A 20097-nucleotide genomic window follows, 5' to 3' on the forward strand; every position below is an offset into this window, starting at 1 on the left:
CAGCGGATTTTAGAATTTTTGATAAAATTTAGAATATGGAAATAATGTAACAACACTGGCAACAATATCTGAACGTAGCCGGAAGCTTGTATTTACAGCGTGAAATGAAAAGACCGAAATGAAGATAACCAGTGATGGATGAACTGGATTTTAGCCAAGAAAGAACCGACTGAAAGTCTACATTCGTCTTAACTCTTTAAGAGCCAGGCATCCCCCATATATTTTTAGTAAAGCGGGCTAATTTTATAGATATCTCCTTCCGGGAGAAGCCATGTCTTCAAGGTTAACTCGACATTTTGTCTATATATCGTCATAAATATGCAGAAATATTTCGAACGGTCGGTAATTTCGTTTCTGCACAGATGAATTCCTGTCCGAGAATGTTTTAGCCATCCAGCTGCAACCGATACGCGTATCTCTGGGGAAAGCGGCTACTGTTAAACAAACATGTTTACGGAAATGTTTGTATGGATTATAGACTTTACGAGCATTTCTATTGGCCGCGAGCGCAGTTAATATTTTCCCTTCTTTGTCTGGATTTTGTATACCCATTGATAATAGATGTGCCAAAGTACAAATTTTCTAGAACCGCTCTAGAAAGTTTGGTTTCTTTCGCGTAAATAACTGTTTGTTTTTTTTTTCTGGAAGTTATTTATAGTCGCGTAAGTGGGCTGTTATTGAAAGTGCTTGCTCAGTTCTGTTTCACCTAATCAGCGTTTTCTCTTGCGATAATGTTATTCCTGATAATTATACTTTTACGCCTGTACTGTACGCGAAGAATGGACAATAGGCAGCCATCCTTATATTGTTCTTTAACAATACATTTGTAAGTTGTAAGGTAGAAAGAAGCCGGTTAAAGGCGAGAAACTCTTCTCGAATCGAAGCTAAACAAAGCAAAACGCTTGTTTCCTCGCCAGTTTGGAGATTAAAATCTAGGTCGATCTATATTCTGCCCGGTAATATAAATACACTATTACTAGTTGCTTAATCGGGGCAAGTATTGTTTCTTTTGCCGTAAAGAAAGGCTTCCTGATGTATTTATAAATTTCGCGACATTGCAGTTAGCCTTTATCGTTAACCCTGTTTAAAACTGATTAAAATGGGGTAAATATATATGTATGTATGTAATAACGATCGTATCTAGTAGTAAAGTGTAAGATGTTATGACAGTATAGACATCTGTCGTGTTAAGAAGAAAGCATTTTTTCGTCAGAATGCGGCCCCGTTCTGTCTGGTCTCTCACTTCCTCCCCATCTCCCCTTGTCGAGTTGCGGGGAGGAAAGCAAAGCGGGTGTGACGTCAGCCGACTGTTGTAGACACACCCACTTCCAGTGTTCTATTGTCTGAGTCTGGCAGGTGATGGTAGTGGCCGCGTACGCTTTCCACTGTGGATATTAAAAGCTGTGGCGAACAGGTGAGTCGCGATATTGTTTAATGGATCACTTTGTTCCATCTTCGATGGCAGAAAAATCTCCTCTCGAGGACGACCGCCATTATCTCTGGAGACAAAATTATTCTAATTTACTGGCTTCGCCTTCTTTGTTGGGATCGTAAATCGTCTCGAGTGTTCTTATCTGGAAAGGGTTCGATTCTAATCGTTAAAGTTAGTTGGAATCGATAGAATGCGTCGTATTTATCGTTAGCGGCGGCCCTATTTTTATATTGAAAACGTGTAAGAGCATAATTAACAGTCGTTCCATTGTGTCTATTTAACAAGTGATATCGTCGGCAGGAAATCGTTCTCGACTCGGAGGGGAAAACTGACACCGGATATACATCTGCGGAAACGGTGACGCAAGTAGTGGAGGGGACGAAGGAATTCTGGGAAGACTACTTCCGAATGTAAGCGACCCAATAATAGCATTCTGGGAAAGAGAATGAAAGATATCGAGGCGTGCCTACCATGCATCCTAATCTGGGTGGGGATAAAATGATACACTAAGCACCATGGGCGGGGAGCGAGGTTTTTAAAGTAAGAAAAATGGTCCGTACGGCGGTGGAAGAAATTTCCTAATTGCAGATTGTCTTCCATTTATAAATATTTCGAGGGTCCGGATACCTGTTACTAGGTATCTTTTGGAAAATTAGTAAATTCAAAAATGTTTCCGTGCGCTTTCCGTTAAAATCCGCCCGAATGGTTGATGGAGATAGCATTTTTGAGAGGACAATCGCATCGATTCGGCCATTTCCACACGACGTGTCTCGATAATTAAGCATGCATGACAGGTCGTGTATTCGCTCCGTTGTGTAAGCAGAATGACACAGCCACGATTTCCAACTAATGACAGAAACATTACGGACCGACGAGGATAGTTTGTACGACAAACAACGCATCGTCGCCAGGTGATGGAGCCATTCTATCAAAATATTTGTTCGACGTAATGAAAAATTTTGTCGCTGACATAATTAAACAAATTGGAATTAAGACGGCCAGGATTTATTCTAGAATTGATTAGCAGATCGCTGTTTATGGTGTAGCTCGGCTAACGTATTGCAACTGGAAGCAGTGTTGTTCGAGCCGTCATGCGTGCCAAATGACTATTCGGTGATTGTATCGAGAGGAAATATAAAAATCCCATTCGTTCGACCTCTGCTCATTGTTTTAAAGCGACCTCGCCACTCGATTGATTCTTTGAATTCTGTTCGACTCGGTTTAGATCTATCTCCTAGTAACACTTAGGAGAAAACCTCGCTTATATCTAATTTGCGTTGGGCACTTAATATCAAACAGAAAACTTCATATAAGAAAAGAGAGAGAAGAGAAAGAAACAAGGAAATTAAACTGAGAAAAGATCGCCTATCTATCGAGGTGAACCACTTTGCATAGCAATGACCCAACTTTCATTTTTATCGTCACGCGATACAAGTACCACTTCGGCCTTCCTACCGCTTTCCAAAACAAAGAACCCCCACATTCGGTAGGACGAAGTGTAATTCTCCAAGGAATTAAATGATGTAACATTACCTCTAAACAATTATAAATGACTTGTTTATACCGAGGTACTCTTTCAGTATTGAATAATGTTCTCTTTCCACTGTTTATCCGTGTTCGTTCTCGATTGCACTCGTTTCGATTGTGTTGTTGAAAATCTTTACGGTTTACAAGTCCAAAGATAACAAGAAAGTATTCTCTCGACTACTTTAGAAGGAAGAAGAGGGAAGAAAAAACTTTACAGGAGGTCTGTCCCAGATTTTCTTTAAATTCTCTTTGTGTTTTAACGAGTTAGTGGACGTACCGATCGAGTTTATGCTAGAAAATTATGGTAGTCTTGCTTTTAAATTCTTACTACTATTGTCTTGTTAATGGAATCTGTTATTGATCTTCATTTCTAAAAATAGTTGTATTAATGGCCTATTCATTAATGCAGGAAACTGTTCAATAGAATTATCCGTGCTTTTAAGCTTCCCCTTCTCGCAATTCAAAGACTATCTCGGCTTATTTAAGATATGTATTTTTTTCTTTTTATTCTTTTAAGTCTTTTAGAACGCTATTTAGTTTTTATGATGCTACACTTCGAGAAGTTAATTTCCTCTAAAAGGCTGGACTAGTAAAATTGATCAAACTCGAGTCTCGAGAGACTTATTCGATGTTTAAAATAGTAAATTATCTCCCTGTCATCGACGTTGATAATCTTTGTTAGTCAGCTCTCAAGGTTCTCGTTTCTTTTGTTTTAATTCCTCGGCTCACGTGATTGAGTCGAATTTTTTTTTTAAAGGGTAGAACACACTCCAAGCTTGTTTAAATTGGCAACCGTAAATTTTTAGAAGTGTTTCTTTAAAGGTCGTTTGGTGTAAGATAAGCGATTTGTCTCGGTTATATATTTTTCATTTTTCCTCCTTCTTTTTCTTGCAGAATTTCAAGCCTCTGGTAGATAAAATTGGTTTGGCAGAACAGAGCAGAAAACCAATCGAATATCTGGTGGATAAACGACTGGGGTTTACAGAATACATCGACCTCAAAGTTTATCAGGTGAGTTTGGTATTGATTTGGATCCGGTAAATCAGTTTTGCCGAGAATAACCCGCGCTGGTAACACTGTCTACGTGGTTAAGGCCAGCGACGTGTAGGAATATTCCCGGTTTACAGACCAAAACACCAGCTGGGAGTGTGTCTTTATGTTACATTCCCCCTCCTTTCCAGAGGGAAAATTTTCAAACAGGAAATGTCTGGTGGCATTATCACGTGTTCGATGTTAGACGACTTAGCATTTTGCCGGTTATGTAAAAGATGTGAAATGCGGATTTGTGTAAGGTACAGCTCGTTAAAAAGAGTTCTAAATGTGAAATTTTCATCGTTAACATTTCGCCCGAACAGAAACGAGATGGCACGGTAAATATGTATACAGACTTATTCCTACTTTTAGTTTGTTAAACTTTTATTTGTCGAATTTGTTTTCTCCGGATGTTAAATTTAAATATTTGGACCAGACGCAGATGTAGACAACTTCTTCTCTTTGGCAACTAACAACGTTTAGTTCGTTTTAAAGGTGACAGAAATCGGCCAAATAGCAACAGAAATAGCTGTTTCTGGAGTGTTGTCGATGATGAACATCCGTCTTTTTTTTCATCTCTACCCTTTTGCCAACTAAAAGAAAGACTTGTTTATTTGTTTTTGATTCATTTGACTCGCTTCGTGTATTGGATACTTACTTCTTTCTTATGTAAAAACACTCTTAGAATTTCTATATTTAGATTCTTTATTCGTGCATTAATACTACTTTAGGAATAAGATCTACGAGGCACTGACACAAAATGGATTCTAAACGGGGGGTACGCTTTGGAAGGGTTTATATTTTTGTAACGACAAAATTTTAAACGCCTTATGGGAAAATAAATAAATAGGAGACCACCACCGGTGTTTTATCTTGCTAAAAACTGCCTTTTATTCTTTAGTTTAATGAAAATTTACGAGTTGCAGAATCAGTTTCCGTAAGAATTTCTTAAACGAACAGTTTACAAGAACATTTTAATTCCTACCAGCATGTTTTTCTTCGTCGAATTTTATTTTTTTTTTATCTTTCTGCAGAGCTCTTTACCTGCGATTCGACCTCGACTATTAGAGAAAAATCGATAGATGGACGACCGTTGCCTATCTCGTGACGTGACAAGCCTTAATTTATTTAATTCTGTAAGCTTTGGAGATAGAACCCGTGAGTTTGATACCAATCTCTTTGTTGATCTTTTGACACGACCGTAGACCAAAAGTTCTCCGGGGAATTAACATAAGACGTCGTGTTGCATAAATAAAACCCAGAGATTTCCTTTCTTACGTCGAGAATGATCCTCCATAAATGGGCTTTTCACTTTTAATAAGCTTGTTTCTGCCGGTTTTTGATCTCTTTTACGGTTTTCTGTTTAAAGTTTTGCGACCTCCACCCCAATGGTTTTTATGCAGATGAATCTTCGCATCGAGAGAGAATACATTTTTCGATTCTCATTCAGATAGATATGTACCGGAATTTATCATTTAAATAAACAAAGTTTCGCTATCCAAAGACAAAGTAAAATCATGTTAATAAGAAGATTTACAAGTTTTAACGTGCAGACAGATACTACCGTTTAAAAAGGCTAATTAGTCTTTCGTTTCCACTTTAAGAATTTTTATCTTAAATTTTAATTCAGTTAAATTTGGTTTAGTAATTTATTAAAGTGACCGATTAGATTTACTTTCGAAAGATAAAGTTGGCACATTAGACCGGGCGAAAACGATAGAAAAAGGAAGAAAAAAATTATAGTAGTAGTAGTATTAGATTAACCTAAATAGGGAAACCAAAAAAGTTATCGTGTGTGCAGAATAATTGCTTCTTTTTTTTTTCTTTTCTCCTATCTCTCTCGACTTGTTAACGAAATAGGCCTGGACGTATATAACTACAACATTCTGCAGCCCATCGAGCTAAGAACAAAAAATAGATAAGCGGCTAAATTAGTATAGAATGTGATTAGTGTCCTTTGTTACAAAATTCGCTTCGTCAGCATGAAGCAAGTTATAATTATTAATTCGTTATTCAGTGTTTTTCCGACGAGAGAATGACTATGACTCTTTAGGTAATAAGGCCGAAGCATAGAGAGAGAGATTTTTATAAGCTAGTCATGGCGAAAATATGCAAGAAAGTTGTTACCATCACAATTTATTTCGCTAGAAAGTTTACGCAATTTTATTTCTAATGTTTTAGATTATAATTTTGACTTGGAGCCGTCGAATAATCCATGTTTTGATCCGGAATGATCAGTTTCTAAGTAGAGGCGACGAGGCTTTATGCTGTCTACTCTATGAAAACATTACGTAGAATTCTACCCGTATTGTTAATAGTAGAGGTTTCTAGCAATTAAAGAATTAATTATTAATTATACAAAAAGGGAACGTTCGGCTTGGTGTAGATTGAATTACCAGATGATACTTGGCCAACTATTTAATGAGTTCTTTTACCTGCGTTCGGCATTGGGAGTATTTTTAAACCGTGGTATATCCTCTCCGTCCAAATAATTTGCCAGAGAACGATCGTGTGTCGTATTGCAGCATTTCGTGATATAGTAAGTTTTTATTATGTAATCCTATCTGCCACAGCAATAACTTTGACCCCGAAGCTCGGCATGATTCAGCAAGACAGAATGGATACCACGTTCACGAGTAGCATGATATGTCAATCTGAAAATGTTGCCAGTTCCAAGCGTCTATATTGATAATTCTCGTGGGGATTAGTCATCTTTTTATCACTCTCGATATTTTTGGATTTATTCGTTTTAAAAGGAAAAATAGATGCGATTAATTTTCGGATACCGTGTTGCAAGATGGCGATAGCGATGAAAGAGAGTTGGAGATGAAGTTAGAGTAGAATTTATAGGCCCAAAGATACAACGAAATGCGTTGAGAGTTAGCAGGAACGTTTTAAAATACAGTACAGTATATGCTTTTAACTAAGAATGGAGTGTACTGTACGTTGGCTGAACTTTAGTTAAAATAACAAAACGGAAGTTTCTTTTCTTCACGCACTGATTTATTTAAGAAGCGATAATGCAGATATTCATTATTAATAATGCAATTTTAAAGATTGAGGTAAAGCAGGTAAAAGGGGAAGCACGAAAGCTATTCATTCTTTTTTTTTGCCAAGTCGATTCAGCCAAGTGGAAAAGCGAAAATCCAACTCTTCTGCTCAATAAATTGAAGAAATTCTGTTCGGAAGAACAGACTCGAGAACAGAATAGTCGTCGATGCATGAAGTTCGATCGATGATGAGTTCTGGCTCGAACACTCGACAGAAACACGCCAAATACCGTGATGGCCTACTACATTGCCAGCCACAATTATTTAGGAGGAGGACTGTCCTTGAAGCAAAAGGAATGTCCAACAAACCAACAGAATCGAGGTAACGATAATTGAAATCGTTATTTTTTTTCGGGAGTGATCCATCAAGAATTACACCAAAGACAGATCGCTTCTAGGACATGTTAAGTGCGGGACAGATCTCTATGTAACGAGATAAGAAGGTAATCATTCTCCTCCGTATCCAAGAATAGTAACAAATTTTAACAAGGTGAGACTGGATCGAATAGTACTCATTCCAGTTTTTAAAAATATTTTATCGAATGTCATTCGGTGTGTAACGGATTATATGGCCGTCGACGCTTCCAATGGGTTTATAAATACCAATTAGGCACGTTGACACTCGAGGATGTAGCTTTACTAGATAACGCCCTTCACGCCGCATATGCCCTACATAAACAAGTTTTGCTTTTTTTTGTTTAAGGTAAAGGTTGAAGTAAATACGCCGTATTATCGTAGGCCACATTGGTCTCGCGCCATTAAAACTTAAGGCACGAGTCGACGAAATTTGGTCAGCTTCGTCACGATGGAGGCGTGAGAGAATAGTTTAGAAACCTTCAGGATCCAATCTTGGCCTCTGGTAGAACCAGTCTTTTCCAGCCTTAGTAAGTCCGGAGATGAGATTGCGGCCGAAGTCGGGGGTGAGATTATAGATAAGTAACTCCGGATTCGTGCACCTATGGTGCCGCCAACGGCATTACCGGGGCACGAATGGCATTTAACTTTTTGTTTGGTGTTAGTTACTCTGCTCCGTATTTTAATTATTTATAGATTAAAGAGTGAGAGGAATCCTTAATTGCCTTCCTTCTCTTGCTTCTTTCTAAACATCTAAATAACATTATTGACTCGGTAGAGGGACATAAAACGGGACAAGAGTCAGAGACGATAATGCCTTCTTTCCAATGACAGTAATAACAGCAGCCATCATTCTGCACGTGTAGCGGTATAGATCCACTCCGGTTCGATAGCCATTCTGGCCCGTCATCCACTTTATTGATTGCAGGAGCTTGTTGTTACACGTTTCTTCCGCAATTACAAATTTAAATGGAAAAAATCTTATAAACGAGCCAAGCTTTGACTCCAAACAAGCGTGTACTGTAAGTTACGCTGCCATTAAACGTAAGAATGCCATAAATCTCTGCCACCTCTACATCTGGAGAGTGAATGAGGGTCGGGGGCCAACTAGCTCCGACCTTTGAACCTACTGCAGTATGTATACGGTATCTAGTTTCCTCCTGCTCGGTGTCTGTAAATTGTTGTTACTCTCGAAAAACCCACCGTATAATTCTTCAAATATTTAATGTAGTGGTGCAGCTGCGACGTCCGGATATCCTGGAAATAAGGAATGCTTCGACGACACCACAAGTGGATGCGTCCTTTATTATGGCGCTAGCAGTTTTAGCGCGAGCAGAATGGAGCAGGGCGCATAAAAACTCGTAAATACTAGAATGTGGGTCATAGCCGAGAAACGCCATAATTGATTATTATTTCCAATCGAAGTAAAGTTTTCGATAAGCCGGAGAACAGGTATCCCATTTTGCTGGAGCATTTACTGCCGAGTCGACTGAAGCCAGTGTAAACATCCACCTCCAGGTTGTCGGTCGGTTACTAAGCAACCTCTAGGCTGACGTCATCAGCTCGCCCAACCGCAAATAAACCAAGTTTGGGCCGTGCGAGTGTGAGGTCGCTGCTGTTCTGACACACAATTGCGAGCCTTTGCTCGACGCGACAGTTGCTCCTTCTGTTTGGTGTGATAATCGCAATTTTTTTTTTGGAATATACATCACTGTTTAGTAGAGAGGTGAGTGTTGTCACATTCTTCCCTTTTATATAATTCCTTATTTTCGGCATTGGGCGTTGGCTTCAGTCGTTACTGCGCCTTTTGTCTACCATACGTACGTACTCACGCGGAATTTTTGCCTTATTAGTCAGGTAGTAAAATTAGTCATTGTTCATTGCCAGCGTAATTTCCGGGTCGAGTTAAAGATCTGTTTCAAGTTTTTAATATCCGAAAATAGGACGCGGTATCCAGATTAGTTGCACTTTTTTTATTCCCGAGTTTGTTTGTTGGCTCTACTTTTTTTTTTTTCTGTTGGGGAAGAAGCGAGACAGAATAGCGCCACTAATTACTGACTACGGATTGTCATGCCAGACCAGCGATGAAACGCGGAACTGGGCTAAGCGCAGCGGGGGGCGAGTTTTACGGTCCCACTGACCTTTGATTTACGATGGTTGGCTGTCTCATTATGACTCTTCTAGACTCCGGCGCTGCTTCTATTGTGCAGTCCTCCGCGTACAATAACTCGCTTGTGTGCGCGTCAAGGCCATCCCCACGTGCCCGACTCTCTCTCCTGCCTGGGGGCCGAACCCGGGCCTGTGCTTCAATCTGCCGAATCCATCTCCGGAGGCCCCTCGGGAGAGTGGGAGGGAAATGAGGGGCCTCGTTTTTTCGCAGCGAAAAGGGGGAGAAGGAAGAGGCGCTAGTTGGGAGTCCTCGATTTCGTGAGTTTCGTCACGCATGACCCAGTTTCGCGTGTGAAGATTTCCTTTTGCATACCGTGACGGTGTTTCCGAGAAGTGAAGTTGGAGAGGTTAACCTTTCGAAATCGTACCGAGTTTCACTAGCATCACCCACCATCGTTGCTTCGACGAGCGACAGAATAAACGGTCGGGGATCTATCATTTTTTAGATCCCTTAAACGAAACACGGCCTTTTGACTCTTTTAAATCGATATAAATAACAAAATAGGGAATAACTTTAACACATTTCTGCAGCAAAAACTAAGAAATTGCACTTGTCCGTCTTGATCGATGGCCTTGTCGAATCGGTCCACCCCGGATGGGAAATCATTCAATTGACTGTCTTTCCATACGATTCTTCACTCGTACATTAGTCGTGATAGAAAAAAAAAGAGTAAAGTTTAAATCCGTTCTAATCACTAAAGTTAAGAAAAAGAAAAGAAGAAAGAAAGAATCTTTTTTAAAGTTTAATGAATAAACGCACGCAACACCATTCACGAAATATCGATTTTCCATTCAAGGCGACCTTCAGATATATTTTTATAAAAATTTTTTTTTCCTTTCCTCCTCTCTGCTGCCTTTCAGTTTTCCTGATGTTACGAAAGGATGGGAAGGTAGTCGTTCGAGAAAATTTGATCTCGATGTTTGATAGAAGGCGATAGCGAGAAACTCTATCTTGTCACAAGACATCAAGGTTATTTTGTTGTCCACGTGTTGCAATAAGTTAAGCTGCTGCTACACTTCTTATTTTTCGTCCATCGTTATTATTATTATTATTATTATTATTAAATTCACTATCGGCGTTGACCTATTTTCACTCAAGTATCGGCTCGGTTTATTAACACGTTATTGCTATTCACTACGTCATAGTTTTATCTATAGATTATGCAACTTTTACTGGTTTTTATCTGTCTTTCATCATTGAAGATGTTAACATGTTAGAAATATAAAACGATCTGCTTTACATAAAAAAAAAGAAACAAATAGCGAGAGGTAATTTCATTGTCTGTCGAGTCAAACGAGGTCAGATATTTTAAAACATTTTAAACAGCCGAGTATTATTTTAGTTGGCATGATTAGCTAGGCTATTTTGTAGTGTCAAGGACGCCATCCATTGCTCAATGACATCACCGGTCGCCATTTTTAAACTGGTTTTTTTTTATTATGTTATCACAACAAACTAAATTAAAAGTTTTCCTAGTCGTGTAGAATGAATAAAATATGTTCGGAAGTCATCTAGGTCTGATTTGCATACGGGTTGGCATGCCAAATAGAAAACACGAAATATGGAAATGTTTAGGGTCGAACGTGACTTCCTCCATCAATCAGTAACTAAACAAAAAAAGAAACTTTTCGAATCTAGAAATAGTTTTATCATTCTGACATGCAGAGATGATTTGTAGTTCGGTCGGTATTGAGTTATTTCGTGTGCTTTCGACTCGAAATTACATGCGGCTTTCCTCCCTACACGTACGCTACTTACACACAATTCTTGTTTTTATAAAAATTATCTTAAACGGATGGCCAATCAACTACAAACTATTAAAATCGGTAGATATGCTTTTACACAATAATTTACTGGTTATGCAGCCTAATAACGGATGTAGGCCTAAGTTTCTGCTTGTTTTTATTGTGTAAAAGTAGCCTTGTCGACACTACCTCTATCAGTTCCACGCAATAGCCAGTGTACTGTACCTACCGCTGCTTTGTTCTCGAACCAGTAGGCGAAGCGACGATAATTTGCATAAAAGTTAAATTAACACACCGATTCTAGGAAGTGGACCTTTAAATCTGGTTTCTGCCAATCATTTCGAGAATGGCTTCGGGTTGGGAGGTGTTTGTTTTTTCAGTCGTAGTTTTGGCGTAAGGCGTATAGCTACATATTTGGGCACGAGCGCCATTTTGAAAGCTCTTCCTGGAGTGATTACGAGGGGGAGAATCGAGGAATGCACGAGCACAAAATTGGTGCTTTTTTTTTTTTCTATTCGTGCGGCGGTCGATGAATGCGGCAGTGTTTTATCGACGGGACCTAGACGCGTTTTTGTAATTGGCGTTTATCAGACGTCGACTCCTCTTCAAACTGCAGGTATAAGAAAGGCGAGATACGAACACGTGTTAGTTCTCATCTTACTTCTACGAAACAATGCCGTAGAACTTTCATCCGTCGTTCGATAAAGCTGCAACACCCCGATAAGATTTCATTTCGCTCGTCATACAAGGTCATCGTACATTCTTCTCATCTGGTATCGACCGCAATTTCGCCGACTTCCAAACGTTATTAAGTGACAGCATTCAAAATTCTCTTTCCCTCCCCGCAACGTGTGACGCTCGTTAATGTCGGACTACTCTCGAAATGGGGTAACACGCGCCCGTCGATCGATAACTACCATCCATTCTTTGTTCTCCTACAACCGGCCTTTTCCTTTTACGTTTTACGATTCCTCAATTTTTAAAAGTTTGGACGATAAGTCTCGCGAATTAATCTGTCCTCCATGCAATACCACGGACGACGAAACATTAACAATAGCCAGTAATAAAAATCTGCAGGCATTTCGCAGTTTTTTTTTACTCAATAAAAAAAATAGAGGCGACGTAGTAAAACGCAGATAAAATGTCGATTTTTATCCAAACTTATAGATAGAAAGAATAATGACGATGCTAAAATACATTTTCTATATTTGCCAAAAGATGGTTACGTACAACGACGAAGGCAATCGACACAATATAATCAGATTTCCTAGTAATATATATTTTTAGAAAAATGGAAGGAAAAAAAATGGCGCCGCGTTTGTTATAGTAAGATAAGTAAAAGAGGAGCGTATAAAATGATTTTTAATGCTCGAGTGCAAATACCAGAGATAATTTTAGTCGCATCTTTTTATAAACCGAAAGTCGGTCTGAACCGAGGAATCTCCGGTCGAAAACATTCCCCGGGGCAAATAGTAAGGACGGCGTAACAGTTGGGCAAAAACAGTCATCTCACTGCCATGTTTATTTATCTGACGTCAGAGCTAGCAAGGTCGCCTTCTTCCCCGCGCATTTACGACAGCAGCCACCAATCTCTCTCTCTCTCTTTTTCCCTCCCCTTCTTTCCTCTTTCTCTCCTCGGCTTTCCCGGCGCAAAAATAGGAAAAATTAGAAAAGGAAAATTAAAAATAACATATAAATATATATATAAAGAAGATATCTCGTCACGCGGTAAACATCGTTAAACGTGACCTAAAATTTTACTAATCACCACGGTCGGTGGAGGATGACACGTGATGCGCTAGAACGTTTCTTTCTGGGAATGCGGAGAAGAGTAAAAAATAAAAAAATAATAATAATAAATAGTAAAACGAAAGAAGCTTGGCATTTAGCCACGGATAACGTGAAATTTCTCAATACGGGGAATAAATTCGCGTGAGTTATACTATTGTGGTGCGAGGCGAAATGTTATTGCACAATATTTCCATAAAAGTAATTTAAAACTCACGATATCGTTAAATATTTGTAAGCAGAATTTAGCGGTGTTTAAAAAAAAAGGAGAGAAGAAAGTTTGCTAAGAGATGACGTCACCGGGTGTTTTGTAAGCGGGATCGATAGGTTATATTTATTGTTTGTATTTGTTGTGTCGGAGGCGAAGGGTTGTCCGACCTTGAATTGGTTTTGGGCAAAAGCAGTCGGACAGGGAGCACATTTACGGGATTTATGGAGAGAGAGACCGTCGATGGCTCGAATAAATCGATAAGCGTAATCTCATTTCTCTTGTTTTTTTTTCGCAGGAGCAGGATAGCGAAAAGCAATCTGCTAGCAGAGATTACCCAGAAGTGAAAAAGTCAATCAAGAAGTGGACGGAATATCAAGACGGTCAGAAAATCCTATTGACCACACCGTCGGTGTTGGTGGGCTACAGGGTCGAGGTATACAGGGTCGAAGGGACTACGCAGTGGTATACGGCGGTTATCGTCTCTTACAACGACAACACAAGGGTAAGCCCGCGACCTTGTACTCGAAGGGTGGGTGCGGTCCCGTTCGGAAAGACAAAACCGGTCGAGTCGGAGCGTGACCCAGTTTGTTTTCTCGGAAACGAAGCTCTGGCGTTTCCTCCTGTTCCGAGATGCTTGGTAGCTTTATCAATGGAGAGAGATCCGAGCTTCACGCTTCACCTGCCGCTCCGAGTTTACGAGGATCCAGGTGCGAGCCGGTCGTATGACGTTGCATCGGCGGCCATTGTTTGTTCGTCATGAATATGGAAATGAAATTTCGGAACGCGTTTCCGTCACGGATCCTGGTCGAATCTGCCCCGGTGCCGAGGAAGGTGGTCGATCGTTTTTGAGACGGGAGTTAAGACCCCCGGCGTCCGAGTAATTATGATAATTATCGGTTTATCCGAGTAAAAAGATAGTTATTAATTGGAAGGATTTACGGAGTAAGAATTAAATTGGGGACTTCGTTAGGAAGATTAAAATCGGTTAGTCTCGGTGCCAATTGTAAGAGGATTAAAAACGACAGAAAGACTGCCAAGTTGGCCGATTGCAAATCTCTTTCTCTTTCGACTACGCACCAAGAGCGTAATTTCTTAATTAGTTACGTCAAAACGATGCAATCCTTCTCGCGTAAGCGTCCTTTGACAACTGCATAATAGGGACCTTTAACTGCCCGCGGGCGTGTTCGTTTTCACTCGACCTTCGACACGGCAGACGAACGCGTCACGGTTGTTCGACCGACTGAAAGCAATCCTAGCAAACTTCAATCTGCCTGGCGAATAATATCACCGGGGATCCTATGTAAATTTATCTAGCACAAAGAATTCCCCCCTTTCCTTTCTTAAACTGGACTTTTGATGCCGTATTACCCCGGACGGCTGCTTCGTTCGACTCTTTCAAGGTCAGAAGGTTAGCAAACTCTTAAAATTTCAAAGACGCTTTCTTCCCATTCCAAACAGGCATAAATACCTATCGGCCGTAATATAGTGGTCGCTTATTTACGAGGTTATGAGTCGACCCGCATCTTATCGCTTTTGCCAGCGATTAATATTTATCTAAAGCGATACGATTCAACGATTACGATTCATTTCTTTTTTATTTTGAAATTTTGTTTTTCACGGTAATTACTGTCGACACTCTATTGTTAGGCATTGTTTAATCGAATCGTAATCGGCGCATTAGTTCGGTCCGGTCTCAGTCCACTCGACGTAGATCCGTTCACAATGGCATAAAGTTAGGTAAGGTCTTTCCTGCAGAAGCGAATTTATTTTCGACTTATTTCTTGTTAGCCTAGTTTGATTTACAATGGAGTTTAACCTTCGACGTGCCTGCAGCTAAAATAGAAGCGTATGAGTTTTTAAAGAGCCTCCGTACAATGAACAATAGAATTTGTACGACTTAACGTTTCGTGATTGTCAAGTTATATCGTAACGGATCATTGTCTGACCCCAAAGCGATATGTTTTGAAATTTCTCGCTGTACTCGACAATTTTCGTAATGCGCTGCTATTTATTTAACATAATAAGGATGTCCAGTAAAATTTATTATGTGAACTCGTTGGCCGAGAACGTCGTCGGCTTCTAAGTCATTTAAAAAGGAAAGAAAGGTTTGCCGTAAATTTGTCTTTTCGAATGCAATACGTGGTGCACGTTAGACTTAGAGAACGTGAGCCGTTCTCATCTTTTATCATCCGGATACCTAAAGACGATGTTACAAAGCGGTCGTCACCGAAGTCGCAATGTTTGGCATGTTGCGATTATCATTCCTGTTGGCGAAACATGATGTATAGATAAAGACGGTAAAAAAAAAAAATATAAATCTTTTATGGCACAAGTCGAAGAAAGTGAAATTAGTTTATTCTTTAAAATGCCGGAGGAAATACGAGAGACTATTTATATTACATTTCATCCCCTTTCTTTCTTTATAAGGCTTCCATCGTTGGGATATTTAATTCCAAACTCGCTTGTGCACAAGAGTATTTCCAGTATGTTTATGCTAATTTAATAACTCGCCTTTCTCTTTCGATATCGAAAGAAGTAACATAATTGTTGTCGTAGAGTTAATAAGAAGCGATCGTGCCCGAATACTACTGTAACGCATGCAACGTTTCCTACTCTTTTAAGTGTCGTGCGTGTGCGGCGTGTGGACCAAACTCCCCTCGAGAGAATCGGTCAGAAGACTACTTTTTCTCTAGTGAATGTTGTGCGTGTTTGTGTCTGTCGCCAACGGTTTTTTTTTGGATGGACGCAACTTACTTATTCTTTTCTATTGGCAGGAATTAACTCTGACCGACGACACCGTGCTCGAAGAACATAATGAAGACCCATGCTTGGTACAGATGAAATTAATTGGCGATGGAGGTAAAGTAGTGTTATTAATTGCCAGTCTTTCTAGCCGACCGATAAAGTCGGAGAAAACACAAAGCGCCATTCGCCGTGCCGCTAAAATAGGTTATTTATATTCTAGTGAGATTAGTGTCCCCTGGTATCGGTAAGCATTATCTTCATTTTCAATACCATTAAAGATGAGTTTCTGGTTCAGTCATCTAAAATCGGCACGCACCGTTCGAGTGATTGGCCTCGTTAAAAAACACCCCAACCTGTTTAACACCGTTCAAACAGGTTTCCTTACATATTTTTCACACGGCCACGTTGGCTAGGCGGGGATATCCCTTCCGGACTATTTAGTTGACAAAGATTTTGCAATTCACTTCATCCAGACAGGAAACGGGCTTTTTTTTTCCGTAACGAGCGTCAGATAAAATTTACCAATGTTGGTGGCTTTGAGAACTTTGACGGTGAGAGCGTCTCATCTCGTTAAATGCAAAATTTCTTATCTCCGTTAGCCATCGGCTACTTTGGGAAGTTTGATTTTGGGCCAGGAATCTTCCTCGGGCCACTCCTCGGCGAACGCCAGGTAGATCATTTGTCATTCACACCCCTGGCCGCAGTCCTTTCGACCGCGTCATTAATTCGGACGTGGGAATGCGATGTTTTAAACGTGTTGGGCTGTTTTTTTTCTTCTAAATATCCGGTTTAGCGGATCGCATATTTCGCTATTTGTGAACGGTGGTCTGATACAATTTCTTGTTTACAGTAGTGGAGTCAATATTGAAAGGCGAAAACATCGGCATCACTCCTCGCAGACGTACCTGCACCCAACAAAGGATTTCGGTGAGTATCGAGCATTTAATCTCTTCGGAAACTAACTTTCGGTCAATCGAGTGCCATCCTTTCGTACGCCGACACTTCAAACGCACTTTTATCGTTAGCGTTAATCCTTCGTAATCGGGTATAGTCGACGGAGACGTGAAAAGAGGCGTTGTTAAAACGTCGCGTGTATCCACAGATTAATCATATTCAGCCGTTGAGTCTATAACGACCTACTTTCCTCTAATTTTACGAACTAGATCCAGATACGTGACGTAATTAGATCGGGGAGGGCATTTCGTCCGGTTCTTTCCGCGTAGGTTTACTGGAAAGAAAAGAAAAATAGCCGAGGCAATTTATGGAAGCGTCACGAGATAATCTCGGGGTTAGATTTTAAAAACAAATATTTCGCTCCGACGTTTTTATGTAGGTTATTTTGATCAGATATAAATCAACAGGAATGACGTAACGTTCAAAGTGCTATTCCCTCGGAAAAAAAAACCCATCCACAATCAAACAGGAACAGGGTTTTCGATGGGTGGAGTCGAAAGATTTTCGTTCGGCGAGATTGCCTCGTTACTGCACGAAATAGACCGTCAGCTTCACTGGCCATGACCTGTCACATCGCATCACATCACGTGTAAGGTAGTGCAGGGGTAGAACCGTGCCTCTCCATTCTTGCATAGACGCGTTTACGTCGATAATGTTTACGTTACACATTGTTTCGATGCCACCGAACGGAGATATTTACGAGTGTTTAATCCGATAACAGGTGCCGTACAGCACCAGAACAAGAAACCAACACAGTCCGACGTCCGTATCCACGTCCAGGATTACAGCCAGTCCCACGGTTCAGAAGAAGACCAAATTCAAACAGGGACCCGACGGGCTCCTCGATAACTCCAACGACAGAGGTTTGTCTCCTTCCTTTTATTTAAAAAAACTAGAATATAAGTGTTATCCGACGGTTCCCGCGACAGCCGAACACATTTAGGTACTAGAAATGGTATCCCACCGAATAATTTTTTGACGATCCGAGGCGTAACTCTGCATTTATGGCTGCGGCGATTTCGAAAATGGAATTTAATGCAGTTTCGCAACAATTTTTTTCTTTTCAAATTTTGTAACGTCTCGCCCTCGCTTGTGTTTTGGAACAGAAGCGGGCATTTTTATCTTCCAGGTGGTGTTTTCGCCCAGGCTGGCGGCCACGGCGATGGCAGAATAGGTTTTATAGTTCGGCGGGTGACCGAAAGCGATAGTTTTCTTCGAGGTGGAGCCATAATTTTTGACGAGGCGGGAGAATAATTGGTTGTAACGCCGACCGACTAATTCTCCAGTCGTCGCGGAATAAGATAAATAAGCTTTTACGAGTAGATTAGGTTTAAGTAGAATCTCGTCGAACGTATTAAAGTTAAGTTATCTGGGCTTTTAACGCGAATCGCTAGAGAGTGCCCCGGGTCGACTCGCTATCGATCGAACCGCGTAATGAGATACATCTCGCGCAAATATTAAAGAGAATACCCCAGGGTAGGGTGGAAAAAAGTTTATTTTGATCGTTATTAGTTTAACTCCAGAAATGCGCTCCTTTACTCTCTGTCCGCGCAGCCGTCTAACCTATCAATAGATTATCTCTGCGGATAAGCGTATAAATTTGCGTTGGAAGTCACCGGTAAAAATGCCTTTCCGGACGCGTTACCGCTTACGCAACGTTCGAATCGCCCCATTTCCTCAGGCCACGCTATCGCCGTCTCTCGATACATTACACTTTTTTTTTGTGCCGGTGACGGATTTGCAGCTCGAACAATGCACCAGAAATCTCTGGATGAAACTGCGAAGAATTGCGAATTACGAACGTAACCGGTTGTGTAGGAAACAAAAGGCACATTTTTCCCCTTCTCTCTTATCCTCGTCCGTAAACGTCTTAGATAATCGTTAGAAGGGATTCCTTTTTCGGAAAGGCGCAGACAAAAGAGAAGACGGGTCCTCCGTGTGGAGTGATTCATTCGAGACGGCTTATTGTTCTCTTATTTCTCCGAGGGGAGAGTGAGTGGCGGGGTGACTTATCACCTTCTCACGTCCTTGTCGAACAAATGTAGTTTGCGAAGATAGTAGCACCGCATTCCTCCTATCGGGAAAATAGACCAGTTTCCTTGTTGTCTTCCGAAAACGCCTCCTTCGATGGGTATATATAGTCCGAGGATGGCAGGTGGTCCGGCACGGCCGTTAATCTCGTACTACGCGCTCTAAAATATGGTATGTGCCCGGTGAGTCTGGTGGAGATTGGTCGCACGTGCTCTGCATAGAAGCCGGTCGCCGAAGGTCTTTTCAATCTCTGGCAAGAGCTCTCTTCTTCCAGTCGAAAGCGCATCTCGATGGTAATCGCAGAGTTTTGTAATGTAGGAATTAAGAGCGAGCGCTCGTCGTAATGGCCATCTTCAGTTTTTAGTAAAGAACGAAAAAACGGAGGGGGAAAACAAAAAGAAGTTTTATCACCTTCGAACCAATTGACACGACCCGCGAGAGTTATAGCAATCGTTCGAATTGCATCTCGGGTAAAGGTTTATTAGTATCGAGGGAGTTAGATTGGAGAAATCCTCTAGTTATTGATCCACTGCTGGGTTTTTCTACCGTGACTATTCAATTGATTTTTCGCTTTTTTTCCCCGATCCTTTCGATTAGAACTTTGTACTTTACCTGACTGGATGGTCTTGTCAAAAGTACTTACATCCTGTATAGATAAGAAGTGGAGAATAAACACTATTGGACGATGGAAAGAAAAAAAAAAAACAGGAGTTAGCACGGGTCAGGAGTTCAATGATGTGCAACTTTTTTACCAGTGGAGAGTCAAGGTGACCTTCGTTGTCGTTCGGCATTCGGGTGATTTAAATAAGAAGAATAAATAATTGGCACGGTTTTTTCCTTCTCGCATTTACATAAAGTGCTAGTAGAAGTTTCGAACATAAGCGAATTATCCCCATTTTTGATAATATGAGTCAGTCCGGATTGTAAACTGGTTTCATTCAGAAGACGGGGCTTTACTATAAAAACCGAGAATGTCGAATGTTTTAAAATGGATGCAGCACTTTGTTCCGCTCTGCTACACGTGACCAACGTCTGGTCTCAGCTCATTGGACCGTCCG

At 40.6% G+C, this 20097-nt stretch overlaps 1 protein-coding gene across 12 annotated transcripts in view; it reads left to right on the forward strand.

The window, feature by feature from the left end:
- Positions 1 to 20097, forward strand: part of LOC111636156 (lysine-specific demethylase 3B-like) — a 172779-nt gene that overhangs the window by 124684 nt on the left and 27998 nt on the right. For 6 of the 12 annotated variants that reach the window (XM_023381342.1, XM_023381339.1, XM_023381340.1 and 3 more), the window contains 5 exons: positions 3854 to 3970; positions 13605 to 13811; positions 16084 to 16168; positions 16905 to 16981; positions 17730 to 17871. In XM_023381342.1, the coding sequence (XP_023237110.1) occupies positions 3854 to 3970; positions 13605 to 13811; positions 16084 to 16168; positions 16905 to 16981; positions 17730 to 17871 (628 nt within the window). Of the gene's footprint in view, positions 1 to 1085; positions 1415 to 3853; positions 3971 to 5078; positions 9122 to 13604; positions 13812 to 16083; positions 16169 to 16904; positions 16982 to 17729; positions 17872 to 20097 lie in introns of those variants that run through there. The other 6 variants (XM_023381345.1, XM_023381349.1, XM_023381341.1 and 3 more) reach the window with 5 other exon arrangements.

This window comes from Centruroides sculpturatus, unplaced genomic scaffold (assembly GCF_000671375.1).
Source record: "Centruroides sculpturatus isolate CEXI.00-Female unplaced genomic scaffold, Cexi_2.0 scaffold208, whole genome shotgun sequence".
Taxonomy (NCBI): Eukaryota; Metazoa; Arthropoda; class Arachnida; order Scorpiones; family Buthidae; genus Centruroides; species Centruroides sculpturatus.